Source organism: Suillus fuscotomentosus (assembly GCF_016647785.1).
Source record: "Suillus fuscotomentosus strain FC203 chromosome Unknown F5891scaffold_37, whole genome shotgun sequence".
NCBI classification, from domain to species: Eukaryota; Fungi; Basidiomycota; class Agaricomycetes; order Boletales; family Suillaceae; genus Suillus; species Suillus fuscotomentosus.
Window position 1 is genome coordinate 435,297 of NW_024539549.1, and position 15,951 is coordinate 451,247.

Here is a 15,951-nt window from a genome sequence, read left to right on the forward strand (position 1 = left end):
AAACTTCGGGGCAATCGACAAATGTGTAATACTTTACTCCATATATATGTTACAAAGAAAACCTAGGTCTAAGTAATACCTCACTGCCCCAATTTACAAATAACAAACTCTACCAAAATAATCCATGACTAGTTCTAAGGGCGACTGTCTATGACCCATTTCTAAGTACAGGCACTACTGACATGGACAGTCGGTCATAGTAGGCCTTGACTTCCATCCATTTATCCCTCAGTTCTGGGTGTGCTTCAACATACAAAGTCCTCATATTCGGTATGATCGCTCGCAAAAACTGCGCGACAGATTCGGTGTGGCCAATAGCCGAATCCCGGACATTGAGCACCCCCAGGAACTGAGCACCCGTCGTATTGAGACCGTCGACGGGTAGCTCAGGTATTTCTCTTGCATCCAAGGACAGGTGCACACGGGTGAGCTTTGGACAGTATCGAGTCAACGCCGTCAAGGCGTTCAGACTGATGTTGGGGATTATGGAAGACCAAGGTAAACTGCAGAGTCGGATGTCCTCGAGTTTGCTCCAGGCTTTAGCTGCCGAAATGATGAAGTCATCATCTAAATTGAGCGTACCAAGATTGTATGCTTGGATGGTGCGGAGATTGTGGCAAGCGAACAGCGGTGCAAATGTGGATGGATAGAAAACAAAAGGAGGGTCGGCAATTGTGTGAGTTTGCATATTGTGTCGAAGAGAAATTGATCGAACGGACGTGCCGATGGCACTCAAGAATGAAGTGATGACGGAAGATCGTGCTTGGACGTTGTAGGTGACGGTAACGTCTTCTAGTTGTGGTGAGGATATAAGCGACACGATAGATGTACACTGGGGAAGGTCATATGCCACGAGGTTGACACGCCGGAGAGCGGGGAAGGTACTATGATTTGCCCTATCGCGTAGCACGTTGGCGTCGAAATCAGAATGGAGATTCAAGGCAAGCTCTTGAACATAACGAAGTGATGCAATATTCAACACGCTCTGTGCAGATATACGAATAGAACTGGAGACGACCAACCGACGTAAGTCTGGTAGCCCATGGGTCGGAATGTTCAATTCAAATGACGTCACTGGAAAGAACGATGAAATTGCAAGGTTTTCGAGTCGGGTAGCCTTCCGAGGAAGGTCTTCTAATATCCCGCAAATGTCCTGAGGGCATATCTTTCGAGGGAGAGTGAAGGCGAGGTTTGTCAGTTTCGGGGAAAGAAAGTCTCGGATTAAGCTGGAGGAATTGCACGACAGGATGGAGAAGTCGAGCGAGGAAAGTGACGGGAATAGAGACTGTGGAGAGCGTTCAGAAAAAAGGAGTGGAAGAGCGTCCTCGTGTAGTCCGATCATTTTTGTTTGCTTTGGGTATGAGAAACTCTTCACACGGCGTGAATATACGTCGAATCGTGCCCACTCAGATTCAGTAGGTGGTCTTGTGAGATACTATAGGTACTGTAACTATGAAATTGCATGCACGCAGTGATATGAGACTCACAAGTACATTGCTGGAATGAATCTCCCAAATGCCTCTTGGCAAACACATGATGAGAGGATTTAGCGAATGCTGAGTTCGCCAGAGGGTGTCAAGAGCACATTCCATGAAACAGCGACATGTACGAGCTAGCTTAGCAAGGCCGCTCGTATTTTCCAAGCGCTTCGGGTCCTCTTGGCCGTCGGCAGCGACGAACCGAATGATGAGAGAAAGAATCTCGTCAATGAGCAGAGACTGATGCATGGTAAACCGCAAAATTTGGAAAGTGCAAAATTCTGCAGAGCTTCAACAGAATTGGAGACTAGCTCCATCCAGCTTGGATATTAAATAGGATGGTGACGTTGAGAACGCCGTCGAGCCGAACGGAATGGAAAATTTCTCAAGCTCGGTTACCATGACTTACCTCATGATAAACCAGGGTCTGCCGCAGCTAGTATAGGGGAGACTATGACTGACCGGGCGATAAGGCATTGCATCTTGATGTGATCCGCTGATTCCGGGTCTGTATTGATACTAGTAAGGACGCTCTTGGGAGACATTGCTACTGCATTTCATCGCAGGCGGCAAAGAATAACTCCTGACTGGGGGCAGCTTGTCTCGAGGCATGATAACAAATAAGTAGCGGTGAGTGCTTTTTTCTTTAGGCCGCAACTTGCCGCACGATACCACCGCGGAGTCACGAATAGAACCAACTTTATATGTTCTCGTCATGATTGTTTTCTACAAGCGATACCATAACAGCGTCAATAACGCTGAAGCATGCCTGAGCTTCGTCGGCGTCTGCATAGCTAGCTATCTCGATAACTTCACCTCACAGCAATCAGAAGTTCCGACATTGATGACGGGTCGCTTCACATGTGCGATTCTTCAAAGCATATCAGCTATCGCGTTTCGCATAATCATTATGGCGGCGTCGTAACAGGCTAAATGTACGTCCCCTCGTGTGGCATTCGAACTTCGGAGGTGTTCGAGCGTTCTCACCATTATAAACAGGCATGGCCAGACCGCACTCAGGCCGAAGTGTGCACACCTCCTGTGCCTCAACATGTTCAATACGTGCCAGTGAAGACCGGTGGTTTAGCATCTATATCTGACTATCAAGGTACGCACCTTTCTACCTGATCACATTCTTGTGCTCATGAAATTCACTGACCTCAGCAAGCACTTCACTACTGACTGACCTTCAAATACTGACGAACCCGTATGCATATTCTTGATCTCCAGCTCTGGCGCTCGTTGACATCCTATCGTGTAAATCAGCTCAATCAGCGACGGACAGGATATTTTGGGTGAAGGAAACATAGAAGTTGCCGCAGTCACTGCCATATTCGAGGTGCAGCATGTCTGCAACGATTACTGTGAATGGACTGGTTCGTAGAAGTTCAGTCAGCTGACTCTAGTTCAAATGAAAGTCAGGATACTTTGCACTACGTTTACTCGTCGTCTGTTCTATTTCTCGCAGCCGAAACTTCTGCGCATGCATTATGACTGAAGGTCAATCAAGTTTTCGAACAATCGCGACTCGCACAGAGTGTTCGGAGGCCAATGGAAGCACTTACCCTTACCTTACTAGGGAGGTTCTGAGGAATAGAAGCCTTGGAAGTGGTAGAGCATGATGGTCTGACTTGCCATACACACGTGTATCGCCAAGCAACTCACGAGAGAAACACGTGTCGGACGTGGTATGTAAATCATCTTTAATGACCGACACGTTGAGTTCTGCATTACCTACAGTGTCGGAGGAAAATAGGTTTGTGACCGAGAGCGGCCAGCCTGGTGTATACTACGGTACTGACGAGATTAAGTTACTTGCTGCTGTCGTCAAAATTTAGAACAATGGAAGCTCGATCGTACCAGACCCATGACCGTCATCAGCTGGGTATGACACTTATAGATGACAAACAAAGCAAATAATTGAACCGGTTCTTCTGAAACCCGAGCATCATGCATCATGCATGGACCATGATGCATGAGATCTGAGAGTTGCTACAAAGTAGCGGGAGAGGATTCGTCCAAGAATCATTATGTACATGATGAATGAATTAGAATTAGGTGTCGAAACTCGAAAGTGTACATGCCAGCATGTACAGTAATATACTATTATACTATATAATTATTCTATGTGAATATCAGCCATATCATAACACTCCTAGCCAGCTTCACAACATGCACGCCCAAACTTTTTCCCACCCATCACGAGTATACCAGCATATCCGAGAATCAGACACTTTTAAACGAACATCATCTGATTGAATGCACTCCTCCCCAGGACCAATCTTTGCAAACCCCTTGATTTCCTTTGGAATGCAGTCGCAGTGGTCCCTCAGCAGGGATGCAGACAACGTCAGCAGTTCCACGTATGAGTCGATTCCCGTGAAGATCAACGCAAATGGATCGACGGAGGATGCGATACGCGGATACGACAGGAAGACGGTTTGAAGGCTCTTGAAAATAGCCCATGGAGTGATTCCCATCCATAGGGGCAGGCGGTAGTCCCGATCTAAGTCTGCTGTGTGAGACTTGTAGTCGCATACGTATGGGTTGGCTGAGAGATGAGAAATTGAACCAAGGAAAGTAGATCCCTGGGGAGTGTCTGTGAGACGCTCCCACTGTGGGCCAGTGGTGGGGGGCGTACACGATAACGTTAAGGTTTGTGTTTTCCAGGGAAGCGGGGGATGCTCGTTGTCGACATGTGTGGCTGCATGGGACTTCCATACATGTTCCAGACATTCTACGAGAATGTCCAGACTTGTCCAGCCAAGGGCAAGGGACGGTGCAGCGAGTAGTATCGGAGCTAGGAGGCTGATGTCAAGCGGCGATCTAGACGGTTTTAGTGCATGGGCCCGGGGTGCATGGGGCAGGTGAGCTGATGCGGGATTCCCACCATGAGATACAATCCACATTTTGTGTACACGAGGTGCGTACTCAAAATGAAGGTCGCTTCCTTTCTCCTTGTACACTTTCTGCATACGTAGAGCATGCACAAACTTTTCCACATGCCGAAAGTCCGGCAGTAATATGGTGTGCAGGAGTTCGGGAAGCACGATGCGCCTGACAATTTTGGAGACACGACAGAGTGCAAGCGCAGATGAATATGGACTTCTAGCGTCATATAGGTCAGCCTGGTCAAAAGTCGGTCGTGCGGCATATTCGAGGATCATGAAGGCCAGCTCAACTGGAAGGTCGGTAAACGGAAAAAGGATAATAGGTTCCATGACAGGCAAGTAGGATGCGAAGCTGGTTTGAAGGAGCCCTGCTTTTAATGCTTGTATCATAAATTATGTACAGCCTCACCGGCAGCAGTGTACGGTAGACGCATCGTATGTGGAACCGCGCGCTGGGACCAGATGGTCTGACCTGTCCATGGCAGCGTTTATTGTTCCTTCTAGGTCGCAGGGTGCTGGCCAACAAGGCACGGGTTTAAACTTTGTTTATACGTTTACTGTCTTGTATAGCTTACAAGCCTGGTCCGTTGTGCTCTGACCCTGTGAAAATTCTCAACCAGTAGGACATGTAACACTGCCACGAACCATACAATGATTGTCTTGACCAGACTCGATGGCACATACACGCCGCAGCCTGTGGGCCCTAAAGCTTTAATTTTTTAGGTCTGACCAGAGAACTCTTGGTGGCCGGTGGTGTGATGCTAATCAGCAGAACTAAGAATCCAAGTAGACACAAACACGGTTACGCCAACAACAGTACATTCTCCTAGTACAGTAGTGCCAATTGCAGTCGTGCAAGATAGAGCTTTCGTGGGCAACTAACTTATCTTCGCATATGTTGAAATCAAAAAAGTCTCCTCTTTTTTACTGACACAACTGACGAGCATCTTTGGCACGAGACTCTAAACAAAGTTTTTAGTTCAAGTCCGACGCAGCTTCCCCCTCGTCAATTGCGAAATCGCTCACATGGATAAAGCTTTCTGCATCGACCAATCGACATACGAAGAGAGGCTGAGAGGTATCACTTTTAATGCGAATCAGAGCAAGTCAACCTTGATAATAAAAATGCATCTATCAATCTGGCCCGAGGTTCACTGTGACTAGGTCTGTAGAATGAGCATTATAATAACAATGCATTGATCTTATCCAGTAGGACATTTCTCCCTTTGGTCTCGCTCTTTTTTAGTCTCTCGACAACATCCCCACCAAACCAGCCCTTGACGGTCTGTTTTTCATCAGCGCTTCCCTCTTCCTTTATCCGCTGCAAAAATTCTGCAATAATAAAGGCACCTTCTCCGCCAGCCATGCTTACTGTCAAATCCTGACCAACAATGGACATGAACTCAGAGGCGAATGCAGACGGGGAGAACGACGATGACCGAACGACTGATTTGCTAGCATGCGAGAAATGCCCGCCTTGGAAAAGGGATTTATACATTCGTGATGTGTGCGGGAGGTCAATTGGATGAGGCTTTGAGGCATCCTCTGAAGGGTATATCGATGCTAATGGTTGAAGGAGGGATTGCATAGCCGAAGATTTGTCTAGGAAACAAATGTTAAAATTGATAAACATCAAGTGAAATGCACCCACCGCCGTCAGCGTAGAGCATAATTTCCAGTACTACCAAACTTCCACCGGTATCTCGCGCAGCTTCCGCGCCGTTGTCCTCGACGAACTTAAGCAATCCCTCACTTGCTGCTGCCCGTATTTCACCTTCGCGAACAACTGCACTTTTCTTGCTGGTTTTGCTGCGTATAAGGTCTGTATCAGCAATTATCGCTATTTGGGCAGGTGTGAAATGCCGCCGTGATCGAGGGACAAGCAAGTAGAAAAGAGCACGTCGACCTTGTGGGGTGTTGATGAGTGTGGGGGCGTGGGTGGTGATATCTGAAACAAGGGATTTGGCCGTCAACTTTGTATCACTGTAGGCAAGTGTGTCAGGATTCTTCAACACCGAGTCAATAAACTTAAAAAACAAACTCGATCACATCTAGGGCAGTGAAGAGGACGAGCTGAGCCTCGTCATCTGTACACATACGCTCAACATGAGGTTTAATGACTTTGATAATTTGTTTTCGGTCCTGTACGACAAACATCAATATTCGTCACTTGAGCAAACATGTGAATGTACCTTGGCTGTCCCATAGGCAATGAAGTCTCTCACGACCCTGCTGCCGTCTTTTGTATGGACCATCTCGGCAAGGACATCCTGGCAACTGCAGATATAATATTAATGAATGATACATCATTGAGGGCGGTACTCCCCTTTCGAATATCTCCTTGCGAAGTTTTTCTCGTTCTGACTCATCTTCGGTGTCGTTGATAGCAGCCAAGTATTCCAAAAGCGCCCTGTGAACGATTGCATGGGTTATGGCGCCTTTATCAGAATTGTTAAAACTGTCAATAGCATCATCGATTGGGGGATTACACAACGGTCAATTTCAGATGCTTACATCGTAGTTAGATTTTCTTTCAGTGCTGCCAGTACGCGTTTCCTTCGCTCGCCCTCAAGGCCTTCAAGAACCCCAGGAAAGCCTTTTCTAGCGTTCGCCTTCTCGGGTTCAGAACCTTGTGTTTGAGAGAACAATGCGACTTCCTTGCCGTAGAAGTCGCGAAGAAGAATTGAACGCTCATATGCATTTGCATAAAGCTCGAAAGAGTCGGCAAGGACCGCAGATGCCTCCCGGTGCAACAATAGACGGAGTACGTTGGACTGGAATTCGAGCAAGATAGATGCACGATGTGCTGGACACAGCCTGATCAACTTGGTCACTAAGAACTACTACCGCCGTCAAAAAAAGGCTCGGTAGCGAAGATAGACCAGACAAACCTTCGAATACTTGCTTTGAGCTAATGACTTGTAATGACCTTTGAGCTCCATCGCGACCTGGTCCCTCTCCTTTTGCCCACCATATTTCACAACAGTCTGGATAATCCTGCTTGCGTCGTGCTTAGAACGATATCCTTGACTTTTCCTTGGGTCACTTTCATCAGTTCTTTCACATGCTTCTGTCGTTCCGCGGAGGGTATGCTTTTTTGCCGAGCTAATGACCAAACGCGCTTTGCATCTGCGAGTAACTGGGAATGTGGTTTAGCAGCTCGACGCTGTTCCTGTAGTACACGTTGGACTTTATGTGATTCTCTTGCAGCTATTCAGAACGTTATGAATCGTTTGCAGTTCGGTCCCTGTAACCATCGACATACCGTTGGGGTCTCTGATGGAAGCACCATCCACAATCATCTCATCTGGGACTATCTCCTGGTCTTCAGGTTCTTCTTCCTCAAAATTATCTTCGTCGTCATCTTCGTCGTCATCAGACAACCCGCTTGCTGGTATTATTGGTTGTGTGACAGGTCTACTCCGTTTCTGAACTTTTCTTTCCTCGAGTTTCGTCAAGGAAGGATTTTCGGATTGGTGTTTCTTGGATTTTGGGCCACCCTGTGAGACCGCTGGTCGTTTCTTTGATACGCTTTGCAGGCCAGGCATTGGAGAGGTAGGGACTGAACGCTGAGCAGTGAAGCTCTATCAACTTGTCTTAGACTTCAAATCTTCGAAAGTTTTTGGGCATTGATCTTGCCCACGTGACTACTTGTAGCGCCGAAATTGATGTACGCGCTTTTCGCTAGTCACCTCAACTTGCCTAAAATTGAAACTACTGAAGCCCTGATGGCCCAATACCTCTTCATCACGATGATAAAGATCCTATGTGTTTCTGTTCTGTATGCTGAGATGCCCTGGCTCATCGAGTACACGGTGACGACGATTGTGATGAATGTATGGATAGTGACATGGTAGTCACGATACGTCCACGAGGAATCGTCGAGGATCGCACAAAATTTCCAACAGCAAAATCAATGAAGTATAACTAATACATATACATACAGCAACAAAATGCGGTACGACTTCCTTGGTAATTCGTAACGCCACTCCAAAAAACGTGTTCTAATCATAGAATACCAGAGTTCTCACCTCGATGGATTCTCGAAGCGGCGCTCCCTCTGGAGTGTTTGGGTCTTGGAAGGCAGTATGAGGAGTTAGCCTCGCGACACTCCCATCTTGTATCGAGTCAGCGCTGAGACCCTTTTAGCACGACAATAATCACCCCCGAGTGACTTCGCTCACCATTTGATAAGAACAAACTCTTCTGGGGTCATTGCCTTCAAGTATTTCCACTGGTGGTTAGGGTTGTATCTGACCCCAAATGTCTCACCCTCGCGGTCAGGGTATATGAGAGCGACAGGCATCAAGTCTTTCTCGAAATCGACACTCCGGAAGTCGCATAGTGCAAGTGGCCAATCTACAGCTGCATGTGATATAGGACGCCAAAGGTTTATGATTTGGAAGCGTCTGCGAAGGAGGGAAGGAGCTTCTGCTGGTGGGAGATGCCTGTGAACACGAGCAATGGACGCCGCAGGCGTTTGGTCCACATGAGCCCGGGAGACTGGCTGACGTTTCTGTGGGTTATCATCTGACTCGCCTGGGCGACGGCGACGAATAGCTGTGACATGAATTAGGAATAAAGACGTCGTTCAAAATTGGTGGTCAACGTACTGTGATCGAAGATGACAACCTTGGTCGCTCCTGTTACCCTCTTGATGAGGTCGATGCTCTCAGGGTAGTATTCGCGCTCAATCTCATCGTCGTTCAAAAAGCTGGTATGCTTCGGCGCTTCTCTCCCATACTGAAATCCGGCATTGTCAAGCTTGTAAAGTTCCTCCTTCCCGCGCACGTCCTCAACTTGCATATCATGCGAGTCCTCGCCCCAGTTGTGGATCAGCTTTCCTGCAGCGTTATTTCCGCTGATATCAGTGTAAGGACGAGAACCGTCAGATGGAGCGACGAAATAATTGAGGGTGGTGATGGCGTCAGAAGTCATGGTTAGTCCGTTAGTACTGAATGGAAGCGTCCTTGGTATCACCAGTAAGTCATATCTTGTTTATGTACCCCAAGGGCCGGGGAAGCCGTTTGGCTGACATATCATATATCAATTCTCCTGGTCCGCTGATCGTTAATGTGGATGGAAAAGTATGACGCCACCGAACTTCGGTATGAGCGATAATCCAAAGTCGTAGAGCCTCTTACCTTGATTACTAACTCTCTCATCAGTCATCTCCACTGGGGCGAGAATTATCATCATACACCGAACTGCGGGATATCCAAAGTCGTAGAGCCCCTTACGATTACTATGTCTCTCCCACCAGAGTCTCAACACCAGCATTCTCCAATGGGGCGAGAATGATCAGTTTTGTAGCCCAAAACATCGTTGACCACTGCGTTGAAACTGCTCTGGGATACGCATGACACGAACATGTTTCAAATTGATGCTGGTCGACGTACTGTGATCGAAGATGACAATGCTGGATGCTCCCGTGACCCTCCTGATGAGGTCGATGCTCTCAGGGTAGTATTCGCGCTCAACCTCATCATTATTCAAGAAGCTGGTGTGCTTTGCCGCTTCTCGCCCATACTGAAATCCAGCACTGTCAAGCTTGTAAAGCTCCTCCTTCCCGCGCACGTCCTCAATTTGCATATCGTACGGGTCCTCTCCCTAGTTGCGGATTGGCTTTCCGGTGGCGTTATCTGCGTTGACGTTATGGTAAGGCCGAGAGCCGTCAGGCGGAGCAAGCATGTAGTTGAGAGTGCCGGTAGTGTCAGAGGCCATGGTTAGTCCGTTGGTGCTGGATGAAAGGCGGAATGAAAATGTTCTTGGTATCACGAGTAAGTTATATCGTACTTATATATGTTTCCAAGGACCGGGGAAGCCGTTTGGCTCACATATCAAGTTATCAATTCTAGATATCCTGGTCCGCTAATCGTTAATGTGGATGAAGATATCTCACAAGCATGACGCCGCGGAACTGCGATAGTCCAAAGTCGTAGAGTGCCACGTTACCTTTCCAGCAATCTCTGCTGGAGCGAGAATTCTTGATTCCGTAGCCCAAAACACTCTTGGCCACGTTGAAGTTGCTCCAGGATACTTATGGCACCTATAGCACAAATTGTTATTGATGATGTCGACCATTAGCGCTGAAAACAGGCAACATAAGTTACCTCTATAGAAACAACCGGTGAAGCCGGGAAAGAAAGCCGCAAGCAATGACTACAAGCTCGGCAAAACTTTCCGAGGGGTCAACGTTTCAACCTCCCAGCTGAAGGAGACACTTCCCCGCGGAGGTCTTTGGCAAACCAACGTCACAGGTAAGGATGGGGATCAATTTCCGAAAGAAAAGATTCATCAATTGCAAAGTCACCAGTAGATTACTATATAGGGGAATTACTGCAGGTACTACATGTAGGAGCATCGAGTAAATGACATGGAATATGATATATCGACAAAGTACATATTGGAAATATCGACGAGAATGAGTATCAACTTCTCAACTTTGTCGCTGCGCAGGGTCACTGCAGGTTCAAGTGATTGATCGACGAGTGAGAGATCGGTCTGAGAGACTTGGGGTTTGAGCCTGCGAGCATTCTGTGGTGACGAAGAGAATTGTCGATGCCTGCCGGCAGGTTGCGATACAATGATCCAAGGCCTAATCAATTGAACACGCCCCTGCAGGGTGTACCGTGATTTCTGCCATTTGACAGCAGTAACAATCCTGCCGAATTGATTAGAATCGGCGTGCCCATAGGTACACGCAGGCTATAAAAGCTGGTCGTCGTCCTATAGTATTCCCCATCCTCAGACATATCATTCGAGATTTCTCTCAGAAGATTACACATTACCTCAAACAGAAAATGCATTTCTCCTTCTCGCCGTTGTTATTGCTTTGACAACATCTATGTCTGTCATTGCATCATCATGTGGCAGACAGTCAGCTCCTTGCAGCAATAACCCAGATTGTTGTCCAGGCTATCTTTGTAATCCTAACGTGAGTATGAGCAGGTCACTGCGCAACCAGGATTCAACCGCATGACTCACCTGCGCGCTTTAGAAAAAAGGAGTCAAGCTCTGCAGGGCGGTTGGCAATTGAGCCAGAAGCCACATCGCGACAGTGAGTTATATTTCTGCTCTCGCATCGGTATCATGGTTGATCAATACCTAGTTTGAAATCAATCAGTACAGTTGTATTTGGACAAATTTTTGTACTGTTTGAAAATATCTGAAGATGATCGACCGTGCCTAGTCTTGCTCATCGTCCACTAAGCTTGAGTTCGAGAGGGAGGGATCATTAGCTCTACTCAATAGCGATTTTATTTGACCGTTTAATTTGCCATTTTATGTCGCACTCGGCATGCGGTATTGAGTACCATGAGTCTGACGGAATTTGACATGGGAGAGAGCTGCCGAAACGACTGGATGAGATCAACGAAATACGAGTGCTCGACATCGCAAACACTGATGGCCCAACATGGACCAGCAAGAAAACGCACAGTCACCACAACACCTCAAAAAATCGCTCGATGCTCGCAAATGGCCTGGACGTTCACCTTGATTTCCTAAGCATGAGCGGTTCGCGTCGGACAACACTAGTACTTGTATTCTTACTGCATAGAATTTTACGACATAGCCCCACTAGATAATAATTGTTAGTTCATGCATCACACAAATGTCACACTTGCCGGATTTACAGTGCGCTCGGCACACGTCAGATTCGTGAAACATCAACATTAATATTAAGAGTTATTAAGAACACATACCCAGGAGTGCCGGATGTGTTCGAGCAAGTGCCCATGCTTCATGAACATGCGCGGCCTCCTCCAAACACAGATTATGATGCAATACACCCCTTCCTTCAATCAGTATAATGGTACCCTCATCCAGCATGCTGACACTCACCAGATGCCCTGCCCCACCACGCCAGCTCGCTAATCTCATTTCTATACTGGTCGACGTTGTAGACGTGCCATGACGTATGATGCATTGATAATTGTAGGTACTGGAGTCTGAAATCTGGAAACCAGTAGCATCCCCACGCTCCCATTGTTGAAACTCCGCAATAACGAGCGCCGAACAACATACCTGGAGTCCAATATGTCATTTTATTTGTTCCCCACATTCACTCGTTAAAAAATAATGGAATGGAATTGAGTGAGGCTGTATTGTCAATTGATCAATACACGGGCGAGTTGTGAAGCTTTGAAGTCCGTGATGAGTGGGGAATGTTGCATAGATTACTTAATGCGGCAACGGGCAAAACGGTCTGAGTTACATCAGTAGCATATAGTCAGCCAGTAACTTAATTGAGTTGAATGCGGCCGATGGTGCATATTGCATTGTGCAGGTAAGGGAGTAATGAGTAAGTGAGAAAAATGACATCAGATATCGACCGAGTACATATCTGATGTATCGATGAGCATCAACTTCGTCGCTGCGAACTTCAGTAATCGAGCGGTAAGTGAGAGATCCAGATGAGAGATCGAGGGTTCGAACGAGTGTTTAATGGTGACGAAGAGAATTGTCGATGCTTGCTGGCAGGTTGTGACGCAATGATCCTGATAATCAATTGAACCCGCTCCTGCAGGTTCTACTAGAAAATCTGCCACCTGACGGCAATAACAATTCTTCCGGATCGATCGAAATCATGCCCATAAGTACATGCAGGATATAAAAGCTGGTCGTCGTCCTATAGTGTCCCTCATCCTCACACACATTCGAAATTCCTCAAAATGCATTTCTCCTTCTTCGCCATTGTTGTTACTTTGACAGCATCTATGTCTGTCAGTGCCATTACTTGTACCAACCTTCCGTTCCCTTGCTATAGTACAAAAGCGGATTGCTGTCCGGGCACTACTTGTCAGCCTGTGGCCGTGAGTATGAGCAGGCCGCTGTGCTACCAGGATTCAACCATATGACTGACCTGCACGCCTTAGGGTCAAGGAATCTCTCTATGCAAGTAAGCTAGCAACTGAGCTCACAGCCCGAGCGGCACATCAAAACAGTGAGTCATGTTTCTGCTTTCGATTTGGCATCATGGTTGATGGTGTAGTACCTAGTTCGGAGTCAATCAGTACAATTGTTGGACAAATTTTGGTACTGCTCGAGCAATGTGGATGTTTGGACATCTGAGAATGCCTAGTCTTGCTCCCGGTCCACTAAGCTCGAGTTCGAGAGACTGTCGAAACAAGCGGTCATTGCTGTCGATGATCAGTATTGGAAGGCCGTACGAAGATGGAACGCACTGCGCTGATATTTTCTTACGATCTTGAATCTGTCGTTCAATGCGGACCTCGAAGACTAGCTGTGTGTGTGTGATGAGGTCAACGAGACGTCACACCAATCGTGATTCATGACAGACGTGTTACCACCTGGTATGTAGCCAAAGCCCAAGGTCATACTGAAGCGCGCGATATGGTAAACGTAAGAAGGGGTGACAAATATAAAGAGGATTAATTAATATTGCTTCTTGCGTGGGACGTTCCATCAAAAAGTAGCGTTGGAGCTTGACAGTAATTCTGCGAGTGTTGGATGAGGTGCAAGGGACACGGAGTCACGGACACGATTGGCGAGGAAGAGGAATTTGGAAGAGCGTTGACACCTTGATAGTAGTTTCGTCAACATTGTTCCTTATCTCCAAGGGAGTAGCAGGTCGCACGGGTATGCCATGGATTAACTTGATAACTTGATGTCGTTGTGATTGTCAGATGAAGACTAGAATTTTAAAAGAAGCTGTGCCAGCAGGTGACCACGATATTTTAACCAAGTGCATCAAGGTCGTAGGTACCACGTACTATCAGGCAAGAATGATTAGTATCAAGACGAGTCTCGTCGTTTTTGTCTGCGCAGCAGTCACAGGGTCATGGAGAACTTGGAGGTTGTCCCGCAGAACGTCGGACGTCACGTGCATGGAGGGCCCCAGGCTAATGACGAAGTTGTCCTTGATGATGAAGTTGCCTAATGATACGAGGCTGCCTGGCAAATTATTATATGAGGATTCCTCAGGCTCATGATGATATGTACTGCCCATTTGCATTAATGACGGAGTTGTCCAATTGAATGATGAAGCCACGCTGAAAACACGTGCTTTCAGCTGGGTGCACTCGAATTGCCGAATTTACGTTTTCAGCGAACACCGTCGAGCTCAAGCGCCGGAGTGTTGCGCTCCTCCTAATCCCTCGTTCTCGTCGCAAGACTCTCTAGTCGAATGTTGAACTGATTCAAGTCCAAATTCGATGGCTCTGCGCTTTCTAAATCGTCCTCATGACAAAACAAATTCCAGATAGAGTGGTCAGTTTTCGGCTTCAAGCGGAAACGAAGTGAGCGACAGTCGACAGTGGTCAGACGACGACTCGGGGCATCGCCGCCAGTCATCTGAGTCGATAAAGGCTACTACGAGCAAATGCCCTATGGAGTCTGGGAGAGCTGCGGCAAAAACCCCCATCGTCCCTGTGGAATCGAGTCGCCCGTCACGCAAGCCAAAGTGAGCGCAGACACCGACTCGGAGGTCTAGTCACGTTCCAGAGTCTTCACGACGAGTTATCAAATGATCGACCGGTCTTCCCCTATCCATCGCAATGCTTGCGTTTGTCAGCCTGGCACGTCATCGTGGAATAGAAACATAAAAGGGGGGAAAGCAATCCCATTTTTCTGGCTAACAATGTCTACAGTCTCTGCAGAACTAGCATACTTCACTCCGCCCTCTGACGGGTCCCGCCCATTCACTACGATAAATGCTGATCCAGCGACAGGCCAGCGTGCACGTAATTGGAAGAACGAGGAGCATACCGTCGAGATTGAGAACGTCAGGGGCAAAGAAAGTGACTACACCTTGGATACTGCAGGCTTTCAATACGTCACGAAGCCCTCCAAACACAGCGCCTTTATCAATGACGAAGATATTAGAGGAGAATACTATCCAGAGAGCATCGAACTTCTCGAGGACATCACGGGTGCGAGCAAAGTCGTCCTTTTTGACCACAGTACGTGTGAAACGAGCGCATCATACTCTAATACCTGACTTTTATTGGATCTTAGCTGTCAGACGCCATCGCCCTGGAGATGTAGAAACGGACGAAACAAAGCGTCAACCTGTTGATCAGGTTCATGTAGACCAAACTCCTGAGTCGGCCACTGCTCGTGTTCATCGTCATTTACCTGTCGGCGAAGCGGAGAAGCTTGTCAAAAAACGTTTCCAGATTATAAACCTCTGGCGACCGATCTCTCACCCTGCAGTCGACCATCCATTGGCGCTGTGCGATTACAGGACTGTCGACGCAAAGAAAGATCTCGTTCCTATCGCATTGATCTATCCGGATCGTGAAGGCGAAACTTATGGGGTCAAATTCAACCCGGCACATAGGTGGAAGTACCAAAGAGGTATGAAACCGGACGAAGTAGTCTTGATCAAATGGTTCGCTCATCATGTTTTGCTCTGTAATGATGCGCTTACCTCGGCCACAGCTACGATTCGGCTCAGGGTGATAACATTGCTAGGTTTACCCCACATACTGGGTTCAAGGATCCCTCGGCACCACAGGGAGCGCCGCTGAGGCAGTCTATTGAGCTTAGGGCGCTGGTTTTCTATGACTAGAGCCTGGCACCATTGCTATGACGTCCATGTTCGCTTGCACCTTCAT

General features: G+C 47.5%; 8 protein-coding genes across 8 annotated transcripts; 3 read left to right on the forward strand and 5 right to left on the reverse strand.

Annotated features, from left to right (window-relative positions):
• Nucleotides 1–26: 26 nt before the first annotated feature.
• On the reverse strand, nucleotides 27–2,086 carry F5891DRAFT_1042290 (uncharacterized protein). Its single transcript, XM_041362097.1, has 2 exons — nucleotides 1,488–2,086; nucleotides 27–1,435 (listed from the first exon to the last, which is right to left on the reverse strand). Exons 1-2 carry the CDS (start codon nucleotides 1,725–1,727, stop codon nucleotides 149–151), a joined length of 1,527 nt encoding a protein of 508 aa, XP_041224339.1. The 5' UTR covers nucleotides 1,728–2,086; the 3' UTR covers nucleotides 27–148.
• Nucleotides 2,087–2,124: 38 nt separating this feature from the next.
• Nucleotides 2,125–2,854, forward strand: F5891DRAFT_1042291 (uncharacterized protein). The gene is made up of 3 exons (XM_041362098.1): nucleotides 2,125–2,413; nucleotides 2,478–2,586; nucleotides 2,643–2,854. Exon 1 carries the CDS (start codon nucleotides 2,194–2,196, stop codon nucleotides 2,401–2,403), a length of 210 nt encoding a protein of 69 aa, XP_041224340.1. The 5' UTR covers nucleotides 2,125–2,193; the 3' UTR covers nucleotides 2,404–2,413; nucleotides 2,478–2,586; nucleotides 2,643–2,854.
• On the forward strand, nucleotides 2,125–3,015 carry F5891DRAFT_447944 (uncharacterized protein). Its single transcript, XM_041371869.1, has 4 exons — nucleotides 2,125–2,586; nucleotides 2,643–2,685; nucleotides 2,745–2,842; nucleotides 2,897–3,015. The coding sequence occupies exons 1-4, from the start codon at nucleotides 2,412–2,414 to the stop codon at nucleotides 2,974–2,976; spliced, it is 396 nt and encodes a 131-aa protein (XP_041224341.1). The 5' UTR covers nucleotides 2,125–2,411; the 3' UTR covers nucleotides 2,977–3,015.
• Nucleotides 3,016–3,543: 528 nt separating this feature from the next.
• Nucleotides 3,544–5,148, reverse strand: F5891DRAFT_1147996 (uncharacterized protein). The gene is made up of 3 exons (XM_041365058.1): nucleotides 5,015–5,148; nucleotides 4,945–4,963; nucleotides 3,544–4,884 (listed from the first exon to the last, which is right to left on the reverse strand). The coding sequence occupies exon 3, from the start codon at nucleotides 4,757–4,759 to the stop codon at nucleotides 3,644–3,646; it is 1,116 nt and encodes a 371-aa protein (XP_041224342.1). The 5' UTR covers nucleotides 4,760–4,884; nucleotides 4,945–4,963; nucleotides 5,015–5,148; the 3' UTR covers nucleotides 3,544–3,643.
• Nucleotides 5,149–5,454: 306 nt separating this feature from the next.
• F5891DRAFT_1042300 (armadillo-type protein) lies at nucleotides 5,455–8,008 on the reverse strand. The gene is made up of 9 exons (XM_041362099.1): nucleotides 7,635–8,008; nucleotides 7,401–7,579; nucleotides 7,261–7,380; nucleotides 6,884–7,209; nucleotides 6,692–6,827; nucleotides 6,562–6,639; nucleotides 6,411–6,511; nucleotides 6,021–6,352; nucleotides 5,455–5,971 (listed from the first exon to the last, which is right to left on the reverse strand). The coding sequence occupies exons 1-9, from the start codon at nucleotides 7,915–7,917 to the stop codon at nucleotides 5,550–5,552; spliced, it is 1,977 nt and encodes a 658-aa protein (XP_041224343.1). The 5' UTR covers nucleotides 7,918–8,008; the 3' UTR covers nucleotides 5,455–5,549.
• A 365-nt stretch (nucleotides 8,009–8,373) lies between these two features.
• On the reverse strand, nucleotides 8,374–9,307 carry F5891DRAFT_955018 (uncharacterized protein; the record flags this gene model as incomplete). Its single annotated transcript, XM_041375294.1, has 3 exons — nucleotides 8,374–8,503; nucleotides 8,554–8,929; nucleotides 8,983–9,307. The coding sequence occupies 3 exons, from the start codon at nucleotides 9,305–9,307 to the stop codon at nucleotides 8,374–8,376; spliced, it is 831 nt and encodes a 276-aa protein (XP_041224344.1).
• A 307-nt stretch (nucleotides 9,308–9,614) lies between these two features.
• F5891DRAFT_981665 (uncharacterized protein) lies at nucleotides 9,615–10,093 on the reverse strand (the record flags this gene model as incomplete). Its single annotated transcript, XM_041377139.1, has 3 exons — nucleotides 9,615–9,712; nucleotides 9,769–9,979; nucleotides 10,022–10,093. The coding sequence occupies 3 exons, from the start codon at nucleotides 10,091–10,093 to the stop codon at nucleotides 9,615–9,617; spliced, it is 381 nt and encodes a 126-aa protein (XP_041224345.1).
• Nucleotides 10,094–14,972: 4,879 nt separating this feature from the next.
• F5891DRAFT_955109 (uncharacterized protein) lies at nucleotides 14,973–15,905 on the forward strand (the record flags this gene model as incomplete). The annotated part of the gene is made up of 3 exons (XM_041375298.1): nucleotides 14,973–15,294; nucleotides 15,350–15,725; nucleotides 15,776–15,905. The coding sequence occupies 3 exons, from the start codon at nucleotides 14,973–14,975 to the stop codon at nucleotides 15,903–15,905; spliced, it is 828 nt and encodes a 275-aa protein (XP_041224346.1).
• Nucleotides 15,906–15,951: the final 46 nt, after the last annotated feature.